Here is a 25,451-nt window from a genome sequence, read left to right as displayed (position 1 = left end):
ATGAATCACATAGGGTGATCTGTAGGCAACTGAATGAATCACATTGAGTGACCTTTAGGTAACTGAATGAATCACATTGAGTGATTTTGTGTGACCTTTAGATACCTGAATGAATCACATTGTGTGACCTTTAGGCAACTGAAAGAAACCTATTGAGTTACCTGTAGGCAACTGAATGAATCACATTGAGTGACCGTTAGGCAACTTAGCGAACATTAAGCTTTTCCCTTAAACCAACTTGATGGGACATTGCAAATTATCTTCAGCCAACTTGGTCAAATATTGAATGTAATCTTTAACCAACTTGGTTGAATAACTAGTGTAATCTTGGGACATTGCATGTAATCTTCAATCAGCTTGATAGAAAATAATCTTTAACCCACAGCTGAACATCTTGTTGGGGATAACTAACTTGGTGGTGCATCTTGTGTGAAGTTAGCAATAAGGTTTTGTTGCATGTTGTTGACCTCGGCCAGCTGTGGAAGTAGTCGGAAGATGTCAACAAGGATGCGGCTGCTGTTGTCGGGGTTGCGCTTGGTGATGATGTGGACGAGGAGGTCAAGGTACACAGAGTTGAGCTTCTGAATTGCAACAGAATCCTTCAACCCAGGATTATCTAGAACAAATATTAGATTATCTTACATATCAATAAAAACACAGTGCCTGGCTGTACCATAAGTTGGAGGTTTATCAGGGCAAATACTGATCTGAGAGCAGCTAGAGTGTACACACTGCCCTTTTTTAAACACACAGCAGCCTGGTTCATCAGGATTCACAAGGTGTAGTTGTTTGTTTGGTGCCACATACAACAATATTCAAACCCTGTGATGACATCCTGTAGGGTGGGGGAGTTGATCTCCATACAAGCTGTTTACTCAGCAGGTTAACTATTCTCCAACTGTTCATAGCGCTACAAACTTCTTAAACCCACTTGCTATGATCAAAGTTCTTAGGGCTACAAACATTTTGAGAATACGAGCTGAAGCCTAAGAGTGGGTGATATCAGTACAAGCATTTAAAGGGGCACTGATGCAGAGCAACTTCTGTGAACTGGTGGTGTCTTTTGTTATTGTTTTTCTCCCGTGAGTACCCGGATGATATCCCAGAATTCGTGACTGGTTCGTGATCTCTGCTGCGCCTCCCATATGCGCAATTGATACTTTATGTGTAGACTGATCAACAAAGATGAAGTCATTTTACTTCGTTATTATGAAAACAAATCAAACACCTTGAAATTTACTCATTTGCCAGTGGTATAAAAAAACCCCGTTAGGACTGAAAAGTAACGAGGTCAGTGTACGTCTTTATATTTTGCCTTATAAACCTAATTAGTTCCTTGTCCCATTTGTATGCATTTTGAAAGTTAATAAGAAAAACCCCACACGGTCTGCTTATACTTACAGTGAATTTCTAACATGATTTTAATATCTAAACATTGTATAGATTGCCAACGTGAATCATATTTCACACAAAACCTATTCGTGACCTAGTGCATGTTTTCTGTAATACAGATTCTGCTGAATGCTACAAGAAATAAATTAAAACAAAATGCAAATATTAAATTTGAGACAGACGAATGTTATAGCAACAATGTCAGGCTATTACCTCGTTCAGGAATGTATCCGCCAATATCCACATGCAAGAACGATATTCCATTCATCTGCAGCTGCTAAATAATCCTGCTCTATGTCTTGTGTCTTTCAACAGTCTAGTATGCGAAAAAGTGACACATCGTTTGAACAGTTTTCACACTGGTGTGTATACATAATCTCACTGGTCACCCAGGACAGCACACCTCACATCTAACTGTATGATGTCCGCCATTAGTTAGCCAATAATGAGCAACAATCAATCAAGGCAGTGGCGGTTAATTCTTTGTAGGAAGGATGTTGTTTTTACACTCGTACTTTACGACAGGGTGTATTCAGTATAGTTTCCTAAATCGACACTCATAAACATTGCCTCTTTGACAAATCCACTGTGGAAGTAATTAATCAATCAGTGTGTTATCGGTTAATCCTTTGATCGATGTTTGTTTTTGCAACTCAGCTGATAAACCCTCTTGCATCACTTACATGCACATATTACATAACATACAATACATTTGCCACTACAGACCTTAATTTGTAATGTTGAGTATTCACTCCAGACAGGAGAAATGCCAAATGGGAACCTATGTCGAGTATTCTTTTTCATAGAGATCCTCCTTGGGGTACTTATAAGCATTTAAATGTTCTTTAAATTCTCGCGACAGTTGTAACTATATTTTTTCAATAAAATATATACAATACAAAAAACATTGTTTTTGTCTTGTGAGACCACCCCTACAGGGCCCCTGGCCCCGTGACAGCCAAGAGCAGGTAACTCTTCAGACTATAGCCTCCAGCAAACACTTCCTTTTCTGTCGCCCGTCTGTGAAGACGTGCTACAGCGTTCAGAATTCTTGCTTCCAAGATTGACTTGACAAGTGCTAAGATGAGTAACACAGAGACTCAAACTGTATGTATGGTTTCTTTATTAGACGCATGGGCGCCTCAGGAATCATTTTCTTTGCAGTTTACTTGTCAAAATGTTGTAACTTTTGCCGTCCCTGTTGGTAGCCACGTGGTTAGCATAATGGTGGAAGGCAACCCTTTTTTCCCGCCAAAACTTTTCAGTTTTAAGGCGGTCTTTTTCAAAGTAAGCTTGTGTAGCTATACTTTTTATGTACCTTATATGTACTTTATTCATATTATCTCCATATTTACTACAATTTTTTTGTAAAATATGTCGTAAATTATGGTGTAGTGGCACTTAGCTTTTACCTTAACTACGTAGGTAGTTTTAGTTATTTAGCTTTGCGCCCATGTGTGTCTTGTTTCATTTGTTGTTTATTACGCAACACTAGGAGGCTATTTGTTGCCTTGCAGTTTAAATCCTGCTCAACATGCAAATCCTCCATTCCGGCCAAAGACCTGCATGATGTTTGTCTAAGGTGCCTAGTGGAATGTCATCACGACGATCAGTCTTGTGATGTGTGAGCGGTTTTACCCCTCAGACCAGAAAGTCTAGACACGCGGACTTCTTGTTCTATTCCAACCTACTTAAGGCGGGGGGGGGATATCTGGGCTCAGGACCCTCCATCCAAGCGCTCCCACAAAAAGAAAGGCCCAGCTTCCTCTTCGGAGGGGTCGGCTAAGAAGGCCAGGGTGTCTAGGGACCCTTCCCCTTCTCCTGCCGCTGTATCCTCAGCACCTACCCCTACTTCGCAAGCACCATTAATCTCTGTTGATTCAATTAATGCCTTGTTTCAGCAACAGATGTCTTCGGTCCAATCAATGATAGACTCGGCGCTGTCTGGTTTCCGAAAGGAACTGGACGCCCGATCTTCATTGAGCGGCCATGGTGGTTCAGCTGAGGGAGGCCGCGGCCCGGGCTTAGGCTCGGAGAACACTCCTCCCTCTGGGCAGCCGTCCTGCGCTTTGGGCGTTCAGGCGGATGTGCCTAGGGCAGTCGGCCCCAGCTTGTCCCGTGGGGCAAGTGGGGCAACGACGCCCGGTGTCGGCGGCTTGACCTCGGTCAGCGCGCCTAGTGCCACGGTGGGCAGGCAGCCTAGTGCTGCCCAGCCGCTGGGGGCATCGACATCCTATCCATTTCCTGGGCTCTCGGGCCACCCTCCGGTGGAGGGCTTGCCCCAGTTGCCCAGGCGACCTAGATCAGGCTCTGGCAGGGGTGAACCTAGTGGCTCGGCCCTTCTCAGTCTCTCTGTTCCTTCGAGTTCTGTATCGGTAGCGCCCTCGACAGGCTCGCTTTACGGCGAAGGTTCCTTGTCGGAGGAGCGTGAGGAGATGGATAGTGCGAGTCAGAGGAGTGCGAGTCGGAGGTCACGTACTCGTTCGGTTCGTCCCTCAAACAGGTTAGAGAGAAAACTGCCGAGGTCTTACCTCAGGTTTCTATTCCTGTGTCGGAGCCCGACCCCTTGGAGTTTCGACTCCCCGGGGAGGCATTCGCGCCTACTAAGGTCGCCGAGGCGAGGTTGCGCCTGCTCCCATCGCTGGTTGGGGAGGTAGTGAATCCGCTCCTTTCGGGTACCCGGTCACGCTTTGATCTCCCGGAGATTAGCCGCCAGTGTCAGCTGGATGAGGATTCCCTATTCCAACCGCCAGTGGTGGACGAGTGTGTGTACGCCTCGGTCACCCTGGGGGGGTCCTCCTCCTCTTCCTTGGCCTCGGCCAGGCAGGGCCGGCGGCTGCCGCCCTTCTCCACGGCCGCTCCAGCGCTGAGGTCCGCCTATCGTTCCTTCGAGGAGCAATATAGGTGTGCGGCCCAGCAGCTGAGAGTAGTGGTCCATTCGGCTTACCTTTCTGCTTTGCAGGGGCAGCTGTTGGATCATGGGAGCGCTGCCGACGACTCTCCGTTGGCAGTGTTGGGCCGGCAGCTTACGGACGTGCACTCTCATCTGGCGAGGGACAGCATTAGGTGCTGTGCTAGCCAGATGATGGGGCCCATCATGGGGTTGCGTCGGCTATGGTTATCCGTAGCCAGGTACTCTCCCGCTACCCAGCAGGCACTCCTGGCTCTGCCCTACAGGTTGGGATCTTCCCTCTTCCCTGGGGCACTACAGGTTGTGCGGGAGGCCGCGGAGGCTGTTAGCACTTTCAAGGACTCTAAGCCCTTGTTAGAGCAACCCTCCTCGTCTCGCCAACGGCCTCCCACTCTTGCTTCTGCTTACCCTTCGGCGCCGGCAAAGGAAGGTGCTAAGTGGACTGCTCTGCTGCAGCACAAACGAAGCAAGAGGGGAAAAGGCAAAGGCAAGGGGCCTGCGTTGCAGCAGTCGCAGCAACAGCAGCCTTTTCGGGGCAAAGGGAAGCCTGCCCCGGCTTCCCGTTAAACATTTGCCCAGAGCCTTTGGTGTCCCCCACACAAGCAGACGGAGAACTGCAGAATGTGGGGGTACATTGCCTTGCGCCAGAAGTCCATGTAGGCAACAGACTGTCACTATTCCTTGCGGAATGGTAGGCAGCCACTTCAAATCCCTGGGTCCTGTCCACGGTCAGGGATGGCCATATGCCACAGTGGAAGCGAGACCCTCCACGCTTCTCAGGGATTCGGCACATGCCGGTGCCGTTCTCCCGGGAAAAAGCAGAGGTCCTCCGTGCCGAGGTCCAGTCGTTGCTGGACAAGGCTGCCATCGAGGTGGTTCCGGAAGGTCAACAAGAAGACGGGTTTTATTCCTCGTACTTCCTTGTGACCAAGAAGGACGGAGGGTTCAGACCTATCTTGAATCTCAAGGGGCTGCACAAGTTCATAGAGGTTCCGTCCTTCAGGATGGAGACACTGCGGTCAGTGATCTCTTCCATAGAGACAGGGGATTGGCTCACGTCAATCGATCTCAAAGACGCTTACCTCCATGTTCCGATACACTCCGAGTTCAAGAAATACCTTCGGTTTTCATTCGACGGGAAGTGTTATCAGTTTCGGGTTCTACCCTTCAGCATCTGCACAGCGCCGAGGGTGTTCACCAAACTTATGTTGATTCCGGCTCAGCTAGCCAGGTCACAGGGCGGATGTTGTCATCCGTACCTGGACGATTGGCTTTTGAGGGCCCTTGGGCTCCTGTTATCACACGATGCCACACCAAGTGATGGACATCCTGTTGAAGCTCGGCTGGATCATCAATCTCAAGAAATCAGACCTGACCCCCACGCAGGATCTGGTGTTCTTGGGGGCACGGTTCAATACGGCTCAGGGGATTGTTTCCCTAGCCCCAGACCGCATCGTCAAAGTTCAGAGAACTGTATTTCAGTTTCTCGAGTTCCCCAGAGCCACAGCAAGAACTTGGCTTCATTTGCTGGGCACTATGGCGGCTACAGTGGACGTGGTCTGGCGTGCGAGGTTGAGGATGCGACCCGTTCAACAGGCGTTAGCCCAGTTGTGGTCCCATTCGGAGAGCTACGAGACTGTTCTCGAGACTCCCGCTTGGTGGATTCCTCACCTGCAGTGGTGGACGGAAGTCGGAAATCTGTCCAGGGGGATCCCCTTAGAGACACCGACACCTTACCTCTCGATTCAGACGGACGCCTCCCTCACAGGCTGGGGGCGCGTCCTGGGCGAACTATCGGTCTCGGGCCGTTGGGCCGAGGACGAAGTTACCCTACATATCAATGTGTTGGAATTGAGAGCGGTCCGCCGGGTGTTCAAGAGCTTCGTGGAGTCAGTGCGGGGTCAAGTGGTTCGCCTAGAGATGGACAACCAGACCGCTATGATGTATATCCAGAAGCAAGGCGGCACAGTGTCTCCGTCCCTCCTTCAGGAGGCGTGGCAGTTTCTGCTGTGCGGCGACCAGTTCGACATTCGGGTACTCCCCGTTTTTCTCCCAGGCATAGACAACGTCCGCGCAGATGCGCTATCGAGACGTATACTAGCCCCACACGAGTGGATGCTGCATCGGGGGATATTCAGGATTATTTCCCAGTTGTTCGGGTCGTTCCAGGTAGATCTGTTTGCCTCTGGGTCGACGAATCAGATTCCTGTGTTTTGCTCAAGGATACCAGATCCGAGAGCGATAGCCAATGACGCCTTTCTGCTCGATTGGACAGACAGAGTGCTGTGGGCGCTCCCACCAGTTCCTCTGATCTCACGAGTCCTCTTGCAGCTGACCGCACAACCGGCTCGGCTACTTGTGCTTCTGGCACCGCTTTGGTCGGCTCAAAGCGGGTTTCCGGTAATTCTCAGGTTTCTGACTCAGCCTCCTGTTCTATTACCCTTTCGACCGGACTTACTATCCCAGAATGGAGCGCCACACCCCAATCCCTGGATTCAGTGGGTGGCTTGGCCGCTGTCCGGAGTCGCCTCCATGCGAGAGGAATTCCTGCACCAGTTGCAGACACAATTCTGGCTTCGCAGAGGGATTCGACGAACGTTCAATATGAGGATAGATGGGCCTGTTATGCGCGCTGGTGTGTCGACAGGGGGATTCTCGATCCCTTTTCTGCAGATCTAGTATCTGTGTTGGAGTTTTTTACAATCTAAACTGGAAGCCGGTCTGGCCGCTTCTACAGTTAGAGGTTACTCCAAGGCAGTCTCTGCCTTCCACATTCCTGTCGATGGTGCATTATTGGGGCAGCACCCTCTAGTCAGCACTTCCTTGCAGGCGTGGACAGAATCCGTCCGTATGTCCGGCGGATTAGTCCCCTGTGGGACTTGCCAGTCGTTCTTGATTGGCTGTCCGGTCCTCTTTTTCACAATCTGTCGGCTCTGTCCCTCCAGCTGTTGACATGGAAGACTGCTTTTCTGGTAGCGGTAACTTCTGGCACGTGGGTAGGCGACATACACGCTATGTCCGCTAACCCTGAATTAACGGTGTTTCACAAGGACAGATTGAGCATTCGATTGCCAGATACTTACCGTCCTAAAAGAGATAGCACCTTTCACGTAACGGCGCCTATTGAGCTCCCTGCTTTCACCCGGTACCTCTCTTCGACGTGCTCACGTCTTAGGTGTCCGTAAGACCCTTAAGGCTTATATCAAACGAACAAAAGACATTAGGAAGAATGATGATTGTTCTGCTGTTATGGTCGCGGCAAGGCTGGCTTTCCAGCAAACAAGCATACCATATCTAGGTGGCTTGTCTCTGCCATTTGTATGGGATACACCTCGAAAGGTCGTATGCCCCTGAGGGTTTGAAAGCTCATTAGGTTAGGGCTGTGGTGACGTCTCAGGCATAGGTGTCTGCCTTGCCCATTGAGGAGATCTGCTCCGCGGCTATTTGGAGCCGACCGAGCACGTTCATCCGTCATTACCAGTTAGACAGACTGTCAAGCGAGCGTGCTCGGTTTGGCCAGTCAGTTCTCACCAGTGGGCAGGCACCCTACGACTTTCTCACAGAATGGTAGGGTTAGACCGTGTAATAGCCTGGCCCTGGTCCGCACCCCCGCCGCAAGGCACAGAAGGTCACGTGACCAGGTAAGTTTAATTCCTTGTTACTTTCAGTATCGTAATAAAGGTTATCATCTTCTGTTAGGTTCATGAGCAGACAGAATGCCTCTCCCTAAGATCAGTCTTTTGGAGTCTGTCTTATGCTTATAAGTACCCCAAGGAGGATCTCTATGAAAAAGAATCGAACAAACCTGTAGAGGTTGCAGATTCTTTGAATAGAGTCCTCCTTGGGGTAAGGCCACCCACCTCCCCACATTCTGTCTGTATTGCTTACAGAACGGAAGTGTTTGCTGGAGGCTATAGTTTGATGAGTTACCTGCTCTTGGCTGTCACGGGGCCATGGGCCCTGTAGGGGTGGTCTCACCAGACAAAAACGATGTTTTTTGTTTTGCATATATTTTATTGAAAAAATATAGTTACAACTGTCGCGAGAATTTAAAAAACATTTAAATGCTTATAAGTACCCCAAGGAGGACTCTATTCAAAGAATCTGCAACCTCTACAGGTTTGTTCGAATTTTAGTGGTGTTACCACTATTTATACCCATTATAAATTCATTAACTGACCATCTAGTGAATGATGACAAACAACACGTGTAGGTTTACACCATTAAACACGTGTTACAGCAAGGAAGATGTAATCTCTGTGTTGCATGCAGCTTGAAAACACTTATGGGCCGAAACTGTTTTGAGGATACCAACTTCGTTGTTACATAAGAAATACACATAGGTATTTGCTGTGTACTTGGGTAAATAGGTATAATCAGGGTTTTTTTATGTAAGAAAATTTTCCAATTTCTCTACAAAAGGCAAAGTTGTTGTTATTAGTTGACGAATTCAGATAAATCAACTGTATGTTTTTTATTATCATAGATAATAAACCAGGGTCATAGCTACCAAAATTTATGTATGATGTTTGCTATGACAGCTGGGCCAACCCTCAAAACTATCTAAATATACAGCTTTGCAATCTTTCGAACTTATATGAAACAAATGGCTTGCTATGCATATGTAGACATCATATTTTCACATGACATGATTAAATATCGAGGAAAAAACACAGAAATAGGATCAAATTGGATCAGTATTATACCATCCAGGCATCAGAAAAAAAACTACACTGCTGGGATATTTTGTTACAATCAGATAAGGAATACCATGGGGTTTTTTAAATAACAGCATGTGATGGGCATCTGGCCTCCTCACTTTTTAGGGTGAAGAAATTGTGCTAATGTAGACAGGAGCCCTGTGCCTTTGTCCGTCACAGTCGCGGGAGCAGGTGCTGACCAATTTGCTGCTTGGTTTCGAAATTAGACCATTGGTGAGAAACGTTATTCGCTTTGCATCAGTGCCCCTTTTACTCACCAGGTCTAGGGGAAGTCAGCTGTATGGCCGCAATGATGGCAATTTCTATATCCGACAAGTGGAGTTTGTTGAAGTTATCAGCAAAGGAGAAGAGCAGTCTGACATTTTCCTCCTTGATGACAAACTCCATCCAGAAGCGATTGTAGAATCTTCCATTGGGGAAACGCAAGTATGACTCTCCATCCACGAAAAACTCACTGCATGTAAGCTGGAAGTAATGACAATGTTTTAGTCACAGTTTGTCAAATGATGTTGTCAGTCACTGTGCAGAGCAGAAGCAGCATGTGGTGGATGTTATGGGATGTCCCACCTACCATCAAATCATCACTGTTCAGTCATGGACCCACAATGTCCCACCTACCATCAAATCATCATTGTTCAGTCATGGACCCACAATGTCCCACCTACCATCAAATCATCATTGTTCAGTCATGGACCCACAATGTCCCAACTACCATCAAATCATCATTGTTCAGTCATGGACCCACAATGTCCCACCTACCATCAAATCATCACTGTTCAGTCATAGACCCACAATGTCCCACCTACCATCAAATCATCACTGTTCAGTCATGGACCCACAATGTCCCACCTACCATCAAATCATCATTGTTCAGTCATGGACCCACAATGTCCCACCTACCATCAAATCATCATTGTTCAGTCATGGACCCACAATGTCCCACCTACCATCAAATCATCATTGTTCAGTCATGGACCCACAATGTCCCACCTACCATCAAATCATCATTGTTAAGTCATGGACCCACAATGTCCCACCTACCATCAAATCATCACTGTTCAGTCATGGACCCACAATGTCCCACTTACCATCCAGTCATCATTGTCAAGTCATGGACCCACAATGTCCCACCTACCATCCAGTCATCATTGTTAAGTCATGGACCCACAATGTCCCACTTACCATCCAGTCATCATTGTTAAGTCATGGACCCACAATGTCCCACCTACCATCCAGTCATCATTGTTCAGTCATGGACCCACAATGTCCAACCTACCATCCAGTCATCATTGTTCAGTCATGGACCCACAATGTCCCACTTACCATCCAGTCATCATTGTTAAGTCATGGACCCACAATGTCCCACTTACCATCCAGTCATCATTGTTCAGTCATGGACCCACAATGTCCCACCTACCATCCAGTCATCATTGTTAAGTCATGGACCCACAATGTCCCACTTACCATCCAGTCATCATTGTTAAGTCATGGACCCACAATGTCCCACTTACCATCCAGTCATCATTGTTAAGTCATGGACCCACAATGTCCCACTTACCATCCAATCATCATTGTTAAGTCATGGACCCACAATGTCCCACCTACCATCAAATCATCACTGTTCAGTCATGGACCCACAATGTCCCACCTACCATCAAATCATCACTGTTCAGTCATGGTCCCACAATGTCCCACCTACCATCAAATCATCATTGGTCAGTCATGGACCCACAATGTCCCACCTACCATCAAATCATCACTGTTCAGTCATGGACCCACAATGTCCCACCTACTATCAAATCATCATTGTTCAGTCATGGACCCACAATGTCCCACCTACCATCAAATCATCATTGTTCAGTCATGGACCCACAATGTCCCAACTACCATCAAATCATCATTGTTCAGTCATGGACCCACAATGTCCCACCTACTATCAAATCATCATTGTTCAGTCATGGTCCCACAATGTCCCACCTACCATCAAATCATCATTGTTCAGTCATGGACCCACAATGTCCCACCTACCATCAAATCATCACTGTTCAGTCATGGACCCACAATGTCCCACCTACCATCAAATCATCACTGTTCAGTCATGGACCCACAATGTCCCACCTACTATCAAATCATCACTGTTCAGTCATGGTCCCACAATGTCCCACCTACCATCAAATCATCATTGTTCAGTCATGGACCCACAATGTCCCACCTACCATCAAATCATCACTGTTCAGTCATGGTCCCACAATGTCCCACCTACCATCAAATCATCACTGTTCAGTCATGGTCCCACAATGTCCCATCTACTATCAAATCATCATTGTTCAGTCATGGACCCACAATGTCCCACCTACCATCAAATCATCATTGTTAAGTCATGGACCCACAATGTCCCACCTACTATCAAATCATCATTGTTCAGTCATGGACCCACAATGTCCCACCTACTATCAAATCATCATTGTTCAGTCATTGTCCCACAATGTCCCACCTACTATCAAATCATCACTGTTCAGTCATGGACCCACAATGTCCCACTTACCATCCAGTCATCATTGTTAAGTCATGGACCCACAATGTCCCACTTACCATCCAGTCATCATTGTTCAGTCATGGACCCACAATGTCCCACTTACCATCCAGTCATCATTGTTCAGTCATGGACCCACAATGTCCCACCTACCATCAAATCATCATTGTTCAGTCATGGACCCACAATGTCCCACCTACCATCAAATCATCATTGTTCAGTCATGGACCCACAATGTCCCACCTACCATCCAGTCATCATTGTTCAGTCATGGACCCACAATGTCCCACCTACCATCAAATCATCATTGTTCAGTCATGGACCCACAATGTCCCACCTACCATCAAATCATCATTGTTCAGTCATGGACCCACAATGTCCCACCTACCATCAAATCATCATTGTTCAGTCATGGACCCACAATGTCCCACTTACCATCAAATCATCACTGTTCAGTCATGGACCCACAATGTCCCACCTACCATCAAATCATCACTGTTCAGTCATGGACCCACAATGTCCCACCTACCATCAAATCATCATTGTTCAGTCATGGACCCACAATGTCCCACCTACTATCAAATCATCATTGTTCAGTCATGGACCCACAATGTCCCACCTACCATCAAATCATCACTGTTCAGTCATGGACCCACAATGTCCCACCTACCATCAAATCATCATTGTTCAGTCATGGACCCACAATGTCCCACCTACCATCAAATCATCACTGTTCAGTCATGGTCCCACAATGTCCCACCTACCATCAAATCATCATTGTTCAGTCATGGACCCACAATGTCCCACCTACTATCAAATCATCATTGTTCAGTCATGGACCCACAATGTCCCACCTACCATCAAATCATCATTGTTCAGTAATGGACCCACAATGTCCCACCTACCATCAAATCATCATTGTTCAGTCATGGACCCACAATGTCCCACCTACCATCCAGTCATCATTGTTAAGTCATGGACCCACAATGTCCCACCTACTATCAAATCATCATTGTTCAGTCATGGACCCACAATGTCCCACTTACCATCAAATCATCATTGTTCAGTCATGGTCCCACAATGTCCCACCTACTATCAAATCATCACTGTTCAGTCATGGACCCACAATGTCCCACTTACCATCCAGTCATCATTGTTCAGTCATGGACCCACAATGTCCCCCTTACCATCCAGTCATCATTGTTAAGTCATGGACCCACAATGTCCCACTTACCATCCAGTCATCATTGTTAAGTCATGGACCCACAATGTCCCACTTACCATCCAGTCATCATTGTTAAGTCATGGACCCACAATGTCCCACCTACCATCCAGTCATCATTGTTCAGTCATGGACCCACAATGTCCCACCTACCATCAAATCATCACTGTTCAGTCATAGACCCACAATGTCCCACCTACTATCAAATCATCATTGTTCAGTCATGGTCCCACAATGTCCCACCTACCATCAAATCATCATTGTTCAGTCATGGACCCACAATGTCCCACCTACCATCAAATCATCACTGTTCAGTCATGGACCCACAATGTCCCACCTACCATCAAATCATCACTGTTCAGTCATGGACCCACAATGTCCCACCTACCATCAAATCATCACTGTTCAGTCATGGTCCCACAATGTCCCACCTACCATCAAATCATCATTGTTCAGTCATGGACCCACAATGTCCCACCTACCATCAAATCATCACTGTTCAGTCATGGTCCCACAATGTCCCACCTACCATCAAATCATCACTGTTCAGTCATGGACCCACAATGTCCCACCTACTATCAAATCATCATTGTTAAGTCATGGACCCACAATGTCCCACCTACCATCAAATCATCATTGTTAAGTCATGGACCCACAATGTCCCACCTACCATCAAATCATCATTGTTTAGTCATGGACCCACAATGTCCCACCTACTATCAAATCATCATTGTTCAGTCATGGTCCCACAATGTCCCACCTACTATCAAATCATCACTGTTCAGTCATGGACCCACAATGTCCCACTTACCATCCAGTCATCATTGTTCAGTCATGGACCCACAATGTCCCCTTACCATCCAGTCATCATTGTTAAGTCATGGACCCACAATGTCCCACTTACCATCCAGTCATCATTGTTAAGTCATGGACCCACAATGTCCCACTTACCATCCAGTCATCATTGTTCAGTCATGGACCCACAATGTCCCACCTACCATCCAGTCATCATTGTTCAGTCATGGACCCACAATGTCCCACCTACCATCCAGTCATCATTGTTAAGTCATGGACCCACAATGTCCCACCTACCATCCAGTCATCATTGTTAAGTCATGGACCCACAATGTCCCACCTACCATCCAGTCATCATTGTTAAGTCATGGACCCACAATGTCCCACCTACCATCCAGATATCATAGTAGGCACGCTTCAACAGCATCTTCTGGTCCTCTACATTGATCTTCGAGAAGCCAGGGACAGCATTGCAGAAGCCTGGAAGTGAAGACAGACATATGCTATTCTATGTGTCAGTGACACTTATTAAAACAGTTACCTTCACAAACATTTCACCTTGATTCTGAAGGGTGAGATGACAGAGACATGCTGCACCAAACACCACACCTGGAGAAACCACGACTAGATCCTGTTCGTTCAAGGGGACTTCAGTGACTTCAGACAACACCCAGACATGGACTGACTCATGGTCCTCTGTGGTATTCACAGCATACACTGTGAGCTAGCAAACACACTCAATACTGGTCTATATTTCACAACCAATTTCACTGTGTCACATAATCATGGTAAAACACATCAATAATGACAGATGCATGTTGTAAGAGGTGACTAATAGGATTGGGTGGTCAGACTCACATTGGTTGAAACAGTATAGATCAATGCTCATGCTGTTGATCACTGTATTGTCTGATCTAGACTCAATAATTTACAAATGCAAACAATAAGTGAGCATGTGGACGAGTTCATTTCAACCCAGCTTCTGATAGTACTGCAGGAGGGCAGGCACGGGTAACCTGTATGCTTGGGACGGATGTGTAATGAGTTTGATCAGGGTACTCCTCTGACCTGTTACGATCATGTGACTGATAGACTAACCAGCTGAATATGTTATTCTTTCATGACTGAAAGGTTGTATTATCTTGGAAGATTTAGACATAATTTACAGCCACTTATTTTGAACAAAATACATGGTTAAGAAATTGAAAAAATTGAAATTTTAGTCTCTGACCTGAAGACTATACTGACCTCTCCTACAAATTAGATGTCAGGAATCTAAAATAATGAGTATCCAAGAAGGGTAGGGAAACAGGGGTGAGGTACAAACTCATATTTACTTTCACCTGGTCTTAGAAAAGTCTACCTTGTTATATAATTTGTGTAACATTACGTACAGATTCATAACATTTGGCAGAAATGATGAAACACAAAACAAAAATATAACTGAAAACAAGTGTTTTTGTAATATTCAACAGAATGGCCAAAAATTTCACTCATGCTGTTCTGTGTATTTCGGCAATAACATACAAAATCATTTTGGGTTAGTTTATCCCTCAGTCACCAGTCTTTGTCATACATGTATGTTTTTACTACTAAAATCATTCTTGTCAGTGAAGTATGTTGACATGGCATGAGTTTGTTAAGCCAACCTATGATTCTCTCATTGGTGATGTGAACTCCTTGGAAGAGCTGGTTCCATGTGTCCTTCACAGTTTCCTCTGTTATTTCCTCCCTCGGCATTGGAAGCTGAAACACAAACCAATGTCCAGTGTGCAAGTTACTTAAACAGGGACAATACAACAGCCCTAAAGAGACAAGGTCCTCTCTTCATATGCCACGCTTTCAATGATATACTCCCCACTTACAGTAATATATTCCTTTCTTACAGGGATATATCCCACTCTTTCAATGATATACCCGACACACACAGAAATATACTCCTGTCTTACAGGGATATGTCCCACTCTTTCAATGATACCCGACACACACAAGATATACTCCTTTCTTACAGGGATATATCCCACTCTTTCAATGATATACCTGACACACACAGAAATATACTCCTGTCTTACAGGGATATGTCCCACTCTTTCAATGATATACCCGACACACACAAGATATACTCTACTCTTACTGCTCTTTTCACTTTCATTGAAATTCTCCACCTACACAGTAAAATAATCCATATATTCCAGGGGTGGATATGTGGCCCCTCCCGACCTTGAAAAGTTTTGCTGAGGAGCATTTCCCCTAAACCTTTGTACTTCTTGATCTATGTACAACCAATGACTAACAATGAACATAATTTACTGAAAAAAAGTTCATAGTAAAGCAAAATAATATGATGAAATGTTTCAGGGTCTGACAGACTAGTGCAACACCCTTTAGACTCCAAAATCTGTGATACCAACAAGTCAGGACAGAACTGGAGCAACAGGCCTCACCTTTTCTTGGATGAAGATTCTTGCATGATGTCTGGCTTCAAGATAGGGTCCACTACCAACTTCCAAAGCCTTCTCAAGGCCTTTAAGCAAAGCATCAAAGGCCTCTTCACCACCTTTGTCAAAAATGTCCTCAGCTGAACATTCATCATTTTCTGTTTCAACATCACCAGATCTTGCATCACCACTTTGTATCATTTCTGTGTCAGAAGAAGCAACTGGTTGACCTTGATCATGTGACCAGTTGGATTCAGTATGACTGGTGTATTGTGCTGATGATGTGGAAACAGTAGCAGCACAATCCATATGCCATGGATGACCCTGACTTTCTTCATGACCTTGAACCTGATAAGATGGGTCCTGTGTGAATACATCTTGATGAAAAGAATGCACCTGTGGATCTGGATGTTCAGCGGTGTAGAAGTCTGTGTCACTGCTAGCAACATACTGGGTGTCGATACCATGACCCTGCTTTGAGGCAGTGCTTCCAATGGTTACATCTGAAGGATCGTCGTCATGTAGGAAGACAGAACTGTCAAAATATCTCATCTGCTGCTCACTTGAACTCAAACTGTCCTGCTTTAAGTCAGTTTTGTTCCAGTTTGATGACTGACATCCGCTGGATGTAAACAACTGACCAGCCAAGGGAGACCACTCTTGTCCTGACTCTCTGACTGTATCGACAGGAACAGAACAGGCAGCTTCAGTTGTATTGCTGGCTGTATTGATGTAAGTTTCACTGGACAGACGTTTCAGCAGACGCATGCTGCTCTTGTCCGGACACTTCTTGGCTAGTTCCTCAATGACAATCTCTGACACCTTGTTGCCGCCTGTCATCTCCACAACCTGATTGAACAACACCTTGATGACGTTCGGACTGTACATGGAACAGCTGTTGCTGGACGTGTTGCTGTCATCACTGACTGAAGCTGCTTCAGGAATAATCCTTTTGGACGTCTTTGGCAACAAGGCTGTTTCTGCCAGTAAGTTCATATTAGAAGTTCCAGATCCGTCCAGATCACCCACAAGACCTGGTTCCTTGGGGTCCTTGGGCTGATCTCTGTTTTGTTCAGAAAAACTACCAATATCATCATTCCATGGAACCTGAGGAAACGTTTCACTGTATATGTGGGCAGGCACTTGCTGATAAGATGACGAGGACTGAGGGTGGGGCACCTCACCAGAGCTGTTACCATAGCTACAGAATTGATGGGGAGCCACATCATTGCTGAGAAGTTTCGACATTTGGTTGGTCACTTGATTAGTCAGTTGGTTGGTCACCCTATCAGTCACATGACCGGCGACCATGTTGAATGCATCATCATCTATCCCACTGTCTGGAGAATCAACACAGCCCCCAGGGTTCCTGACAGCGTCCAGAGCCCTCTGTTTCTCCATTTTGGGAATTCGACCCATCTTAACAGCTGGAAGTAAGGGATACGTGCACAGGTCATTACATATATCTGCAGCGCTGCTGGACAGACACATGATCCCATCATAAAATATCTTCAATAGGTTGGCTGGTTGTTGTTTACCATATTTCTCAGCTGATCTTTGAAACGTATTACATTCTGCTGAATCCCCATTTAATGGAAAATCTGTTCAAGATCCACCGATCTTTGTAACAATCACCCACTATCATCATCCACCAAGCAAAAGTGATGAAAATAACAGAATCAAAACTGGTTACTTCGTTGACAAATTACTAAATTGTGATTCACATGATTATTTGGAGTAAATTGTTTTGATATGTACTAAGAGGAATGAATTTCTTAAACAGTTTAATTTATGATCACTGATATTGGTTTTTCATGAAATCAGAAACTGTTTTTTTTTTAGCATGTTGCCAATATACCTGGAATTAGTTGGGATGTTTTGGAAAATACATGAACATGAATAATTTTGTATACCAGTGTGAGATTTATGGCATATTAAATAGTCTGGTATAAGATAACTATCACATCAACCTTGGCTGTGACAAATACATCAATATATATACTCATACATTAGAATCATAGCCTAGTAAGTGTGAAAACTCATGCTGTACTTGTTAAACTTGTTTGATAAAGGAAAATTCAGGTTTTACACTGTGTAGCTTTTTTTCAAATTTTCAGACATCCATCTGTCAGTTAACTGCGTACATTTGATCAATATTGTTAGAATATGCATTATGGGTATGGTTGTCTGTCTGTCTTCTCTCCGCAACATAAGTTAAGGTCAGGGCCCTATTCTGAAAATATTTGTAGCCTAAAAAAGGAATAAGCTTAAGAAGTTTGTAGGGCTGCGAATGTTTCGAGAATAGCGGGCCAGGTCTGTAGTCAACTTTGCTATTTTTCTTTGAGACAATCAAGATTCCTTCTGACTTTTCATAATTATATATTTTTACAACCAAAGTCTTAGAAAAGGTGTCTAATGTTTGAATCACATTTTCAAATGTCTTATTGTTTTCATTGATTTTCATGCATTTACATGTTCTTAATATTTCAAGTGGTTTTCAAAACTTGAAGATAATTGTTAACCCACTTTTGGGATACTGTCAGCATGGTCTACTTTCTTGTCATGACATTGACATAAATTCTCATTAAAGTTGTTGTTTCCTCAATAATGACATCCTCATTAGTCAACACTACTCTATTTAGCTTCTGTATGAGTTGTTACTTTGCTTACAAAGTTTCCATTTTCAAGACTACAAAAATACCTGCATGCTTTTTCTCCATCCTCAGTTTGTCGTGATCTGGATCTATTAAAACACCTTCCACTTTACATTTTCTTGAGTTTTCAAGTTCATTTTTGAATTTTAAGAATTTGAATCAATATTCACATCATTTTGCAGTTTTTCTAAGAATTCTGTCAATAGCATTTCATTTTTTATTCCTCTTTTTCTTATATGATATAATGTCTTACCTCTTATATCCATCAATGAAATTTCCAAAAAAAGCTCTAAAATACATTTCACATACACTGATGTTATCCAGGATACTCCTGTTACTCCTGTTACTCCTGAATTACTTATAACTGTTTTTACGTACTCTGTTATATTTCCTATACATGTGTTTTCATTTTTGTAATCCAAATACAAAATGTAAATTGATTAAAGTGTGATCAGTTTGATAACAAACATTGGGACTAGTTCTTGCTGTGTCCTTATCCACAGGAAATTCTCTCCAAGTAACCAGCGTTAAAATGACTTCCCTGTCGGCATTTGATGCCAGGGAGGAAAAAACATGTTTGCCATTTATACTGAATGTATAACATTAGACACAAGCACACAAAATCCATTTGATTTATACTTATGTCATTCAGATATTAGGCAGTAAATTTGTTTGCTCACACTTTATCTAAAGATGGCAAATTAACAAAATGGTTGAAAAGTGTCCAGCCGAATGTGTTTACTGAATTCAAAGAAAACAATATCGAGTTGTTCTGGTAAAAATCGACTCAGTGTTGTTGTGGTAAAACGTTTCCTTCCTGCCATGTTGACATCAGCTGATCGACTGACCTCAATTCAGCTCACGTCATGCTAAAGGCTTGGCAATGCATGCTTTTCTCACTCTGTATGGTCAACGAGGCGTGACGGGAGGATACGACTTTTGTACTCCCTGCTTGCGGATTGTGAGAGGTGTACATGGTATTTTATAGACTCACATGAACCAATCAAAACTCGACATTCATACATGAGGCTGAATAAAATAACTGACCTTCAAATGACATGCCAAGCTCCAAGCACTTCCTGTATCGACACGACTTACATCGGTTCCTGTTCTGCGGCGTGATGACACACTGACCTCCGAAGAAGCACTTGTACTTATCTCCCTTGGGGATGCTTCTCTTGAAGAAGCCCTGGAACACATTCAGCTGGTGACTTTACCTTACATAGAAGAAATGGTCTTAAACTGAACAAATGTATCACACAACTGTCATGCCAAGTGTGATTGATGAAGATTTGATGATTTTCATGGTATGCACAGAGTATGACATCTACATTATTTCCCCTTGTGAACCTTCACATTCACTATAATGAGTCTTTGATTTCTTTTCACGTTTCCAGATCATTCATTCTAACAAACCTCTTAAAGCACACATCTTCTGCAGTGTATATAGTAACAATGCTGGGTATTTAATATTATATTTTCAAAATGAGGTTAAAGTTATATCAATATTTTCAAAATTATTTCTCTTCATTTTTACACTGACAGTATGACTCTTCAATTTGACGATATGACTTAACACATATGACAAAGTTTTCAATGTTCATTCTCAACTTCCTTTGGACTATACTCAATCATTTGCTACTTACCTTACAACCTTCACATGTGGCCAGACCATAATGTACTCCTGTAGCTCTGTCATTACAGATACGACAGTCTCCAAATGGGAAGGGTATAGCTCCTGGTGGCATCTTGATGGCTGGATGTGTTTATACAGGTATGCAAGCTATCTGAATGATAAAAAACATTACATGTAATGCTAATACAGTCTCTGGCGTTTTACTTGCTACACAGTCCAAAGTGTATGACCAACTATACAATCTCTGGTGTATAACTTGCTACACAGTGTATGACCAACTATACAATCTCTGATATATAACTTGCTACACAGTCCAAGCTGTATGACCAACCATCCAATCTCTGGTATAACTGGCTACACAGTTTAAGGTGTATGACCAACTATACAATCTCTGGTGCATAACTGGCTACACAGTGTATGACCAACTACACAATCTCTGGTATAACTGGCTACACAGTCCAAAATGTATGACCAACTACACAATCTCTGGTGTATGACTCACTACACAGTGAATGACCATCTATACAATCTCTGGTGTATAACTTGATACACAGTCCAAAGTGTATCACCAACTATACAATCTCTGGTGTATAACCTGCTACACAGTCAAAAGTGTATGACCAACTACACAATCTCTGGTGTATAACTGTCTACACTGTGTATGACCAATTATACAATCTCTGATACATGACTTGCTACACAGTCCAAAATATATGACAAACTACACAATTTCTTGTGTATAATTGTCTACACAGAGCATGACCAGCTATACAATCTCTGATGTATAACTTGATACACAGTCCAAAGTGTATGACCAACTACACAATCTCTGGTGTATAACTGTCTACACGGTGTATGACCAGCTATACAATCTCTGATGTATAACTTGCTACACAGTCCAAAGTGTATGACCAACTATACAATCTCTGATGTATAACTTGCTACACAGTCCAAAGTGTATGACCAACTATACAATCTCTGGTGTATAACTTGCTACACAGTCCAAGCAGTAGGACCAACTATCCAATCTCTGGTGCATAACTGGCTACACAGTTTAAGGTGTATGACCAACTATACAATCTCTGCTGCATAACTGGCTATACAGTGTATGACCAACTACACAATCTCTCGTATAATTGGCCACACAGTCTAAGGAGCTTGACAGACTACACAATCTCTGGTGTATAACTGGCAACAAAGTGTTTGACCATCTGTACAATCTCTGATGTATAACTTGCTACACTGTCCAAGTTGTATGACCAACTATTCAACCTGTGGTGTATAACCTGATATACAGTCCAAGGTGTATGACTAACTACACAATTTCTTGTGTATAACTATCTATACAGTGTATGATCAACTATACAATCTCCGAGGTACAACTTGCTACACAGTCCAAAGTGTATGACCAACTATACAATCTCTGGTGTATAACTTGCTACACAGTCCAAAGTGTATGACCAACTATACAATCTCTGGTGTATAACCGACTACACAGTCAAGGCTGTATGACCAACTATACAATCTCTGATGTATAACTTGCTACACAGTCCAAGTAGGGTATAGGAGATTGAACCAGCAATCAACAGAGATGAGGGCTACCAAATCTACAATCTCTGGTGTATAATTTGCTACACAGTGTTTGACCATCTATACAATCTCTGGTTATAACTGGCTACACAGTGTAAGACCAACTACACAGCCTCTGGTGTATAAATGGCTACACAGTCCAAGGTGTATGACCAACTACACAATCTCTGGTGCATAACTGGCTGCACAGTCAAGGGTGTATGACCAACTACACAGCCTCTGGTGTATAACTGGCTGCACAGTCCAAGGTGTATGACCAACTACACAGCCTCTGGTGTATAACTGGCTGCACAGTCCAAGGTGTATGACCAACTACACAGCCTCTGGTGTATAACAGGCTGCACAGTCAAAGGTGTATGACCAACTACACAGTCTCTGGTGTATAACTGGCTGCACAGTCCAAGGTGTATGACCAACTACACAGCCTCTGATGTATAACTGGCTGCACAGTCCAAGGTGTATGACCAACTACACAGCCTCTGGTGTATAACTGGCTGCATAGTCCAAGGTGTATGACCAACTACACAGCCTCTGATGTATAACTGGCTGCACAGTCCAAGGTGTATGACCAACTACACAGCCTCTGGTGTATAACTGGCTGCACAGTCCAAGGTGTATGACCAACTACACAGCCTCTGGTGTATAACTGGCTGCACAGTCAAAGGTGTATGACCAACTACACAATCTCTGGTGCATAACTGGCTGCACAGTCCAAGGTGTAAGATCATCTACATAATCTACAGCTATATGATGTTGCTTGCAAACAGTTCAGACAATCCAATTTCTCAGAGCTTTTCTACAAATTGGTATTGAATAAATATGACACAATAATTAACCAACTAAACATTTCATCTCTTTGAAGCAAGGCAACAGACTCTGTAAAACAGTGAAATATAATACCGAATTGCCATGGGGCATTTCTTCATTCTTTTAACTGAACTTTCCTGGAGAGAGTTTGTCATTACATCAGAAGTGTATGCATATTTATATATACATGTTTGTCTTATATGTGCTGAGAAAAACACCCCAAATCCTTAATTGTACTTGCTGATAAAAACTATGCATTAATCTCCAGTAAACATATAATATTAATATTTCATTTTATTCTTGTAATTCTTTACAAAACATAAGAGTGGAAGCTGTCAAAATCCACATCTGTCCAATCCTGCAAGTTTTCAACACTTGCAGAAAGTCTCAGTCTCGTCCATGGCTTGCACGTTTATCATCATTAAACAGCGCTGTAATCCGGCAGCTATCAAACTGGCATGAAATGAGCTGCCGAATAAGCATGTATACAGTAATTAGCGCTGTCTAATCCAACGTGTGGCAAGATGCCGGATGGATGTGTACTGTTATAATCCTGCATTGAAACTACATGGTTGCCAACAAAGATACGTTAATCTCAGTTCAATGGGGATATACTTGTACATGTAATTAGTGATTTGAGTCAGTGTATGCAGTAACTGAGAGAACCATGTGATACAATACTGTGTAAGAGATTGACAAAACTGGTCCAGTACTTGTCATAGGTAGCTGTGTCAGCTTGACAATCTCGCATGGTGTCTAAACTGGATCATTTCTTCAGTCCTGTTGAGTGAAGGTTTAGACAGCCTCACTGTACAACATGCAAATAATTGCTATTATACAGTTGTGTATACATGAATATTACTTTTGCTCTTATCAGTGTACTAATAGAGTGAGTGAGTTTAGTTTGCAGTATTCCAGCTATATGGCGATGGTCTGTAAATAGAAGAGTCTGGACTAGACAATCCAGAGATCAACAGCATGAGCATCGATCTCCGCAATCTGGAACTGATGACATGTGTCAACCATGTCAACATCGAGCCTGACCACCCAATCCCATTAGTCAGTCACCTTGTGCAACAAGCAGGGGTTACTGAAGGCCAATATTCTGACCCGCATCTTCACCGGACATTTTCTAATAGAATATTTCTCAGAAATATTACTATATGATATCATATGAAATAATATCAAAGCTGAAAAAAACTATGCTTTTATATATTTATGGAATATATTTAATCATTGTTAAATAAATTGGGGCTTTTTGAATACCCACTGGGGCAATTTGACCAAAAATCAGAGGCATTTTGTGCAAATCTGCTAAAGTATTTTGTAGCCAGGGAATTTCAGACATGCTTAGATGTACATACAGTATATAAAGATTTGCTAACATTAGCTACCCTCTCACTCACACTCTAATGACTGCTCAGCAAATTTTCATTGCTGACAGGAATGAGCATATATCTTTGGAATTTTCAAAAGGCAAATATTAGAATGATTGTGATATGTTCGCTATGACAGACGTGTGGAATATATGTGAAATATCCAAGTGCCCTACATATTCCACCTGACAGCATTCATAATGGCTACACCGAGTACAAAGTAGGGTAATATTGTGTCATTTTGCCCTACTTTCACAGTGACGAGCCAGTTCTTCCTTCTGTCTCTTACCTTCTCAATCCGTCGCCTGTCTCGGAAAAAAACAAGAATGGTTTAGTAAACAGGCTTCCTGCTGCTTTGCAGCCGACAGAAGAGCGTTCTTCGTCAATGAAAATATCATTAAATCGTGGCAGGGAGTAGGAACGGGATGTCGCGCGACCTACTTGTTGATTGTATCATGTAAGTTAAACTGTCGTTCGCTAACCATCGATCGACCTGGTGTGTCGTGGCCTTGGCAACGACGTGCTGAAACGACGTCTGTGATGTCGTCAGTACAGGTGTTAATTTCACGCGCAACAGTCACCTCACCTGTGAAGATGAGACAAACATTGTCATGGCCGATGTCGTCGGGTAGTAAACAAGCACGAAGCTCAAATGAATTGTCAGTATAGATAACGACGCATGTCATGAATGTGTATGTAAACTTGACGTTTGTTTTCTTTATCAAGTCCATTAACATATCTGTACCTGGCATTGTCTTATTATTCAAATGACCACAGTCTATTTCTTGTCAGCAATATGCTATCACAAACTGATCTCGAAAAGAGTCGATTATTGGTAATCGAGTGTACTGCTCCATACACCGTCTTATGGATGCGCAGTGTATGGCAAAGTAATGTAAATACGTTATATCACTATGTTTGGAGCGCCGTGTTCCGCATTCATACACGCCCATATCTCAGTAAGAATATTGTTTTTTAGATGACCCAAACTGCGCCAAATCAGTAAGTGGACTGTACATAAAATATTATACATATGCCAGCAAATTCGACTATATACCGGAGGATTATACTGATCACAGTCATTACTAAACCTTCAAATCGTTCAGATTGTATATTTTCTTTGAAATCCTGTTTCAATAAAGAGATATGGTCTCTGATCTGAAGCTGATAATTTTAGGAAACCAAATCTTCTCTAAAATAATAATATTATCCATATATAGTAGCCACAAAACGTACATAAACAGATGACTACTATAATGACGCGTTTCCGTTTTTGTGACGACTGAGTGAGGGAGTTAAGATTTGTCATCACATCGGCACTTCGCGGATACACACATTAATCACAAAGGGCAAAGGAATTTCTGAAAATGTAATAT

At 43.5% G+C, this 25,451-nt stretch overlaps 1 protein-coding gene across 1 annotated transcript; it reads right to left on the bottom strand.

Annotated features, from left to right (window-relative positions):
• On the bottom strand, positions 1-24,424 carry LOC137261172 (uncharacterized). Its single transcript, XM_067798878.1, has 8 exons — positions 24,365-24,424; positions 20,313-20,453; positions 19,714-19,855; positions 16,019-17,439; positions 15,224-15,320; positions 13,966-14,054; positions 9,282-9,489; positions 1-616 (listed from the first exon to the last, which is right to left on the bottom strand). The coding sequence occupies exons 2-8, from the start codon at positions 20,412-20,414 to the stop codon at positions 408-410; spliced, it is 2,268 nt and encodes a 755-aa protein (XP_067654979.1). The 5' UTR covers positions 20,415-20,453; positions 24,365-24,424; the 3' UTR covers positions 1-407.
• Positions 24,425-25,451: the final 1,027 nt, after the last annotated feature.

This window comes from Haliotis asinina, chromosome 14, assembly GCF_037392515.1.
Source record: "Haliotis asinina isolate JCU_RB_2024 chromosome 14, JCU_Hal_asi_v2, whole genome shotgun sequence".
In the NCBI taxonomy this organism is placed as follows: Eukaryota; Metazoa; Mollusca; class Gastropoda; order Lepetellida; family Haliotidae; genus Haliotis; species Haliotis asinina.
This window is presented reverse-complemented; position numbering and strand designations above follow the sequence as displayed.

Bases quoted from the DNA above. Each gene is read 5' to 3' on its own strand.
- LOC137261172 (XM_067798878.1), bottom strand. From the start codon at position 20,414: ATGCCACCAGGAGCTATACCCTTCCCATTTGGAGACTGTCGTATCTGT. The intron at 19,856-20,312 runs GTAAGTAGCAAA...AATGTGTTCCAG, and splicing joins CCACATGTGAAGGTTGTAAG to GGCTTCTTCAAGAGAAGCAT. The intron at 17,440-19,713 runs GTCAGTTATTTT...CCTTACTTCCAG, and splicing joins GCTTGGCATGTCATTTGAAG to CTGTTAAGATGGGTCGAATT.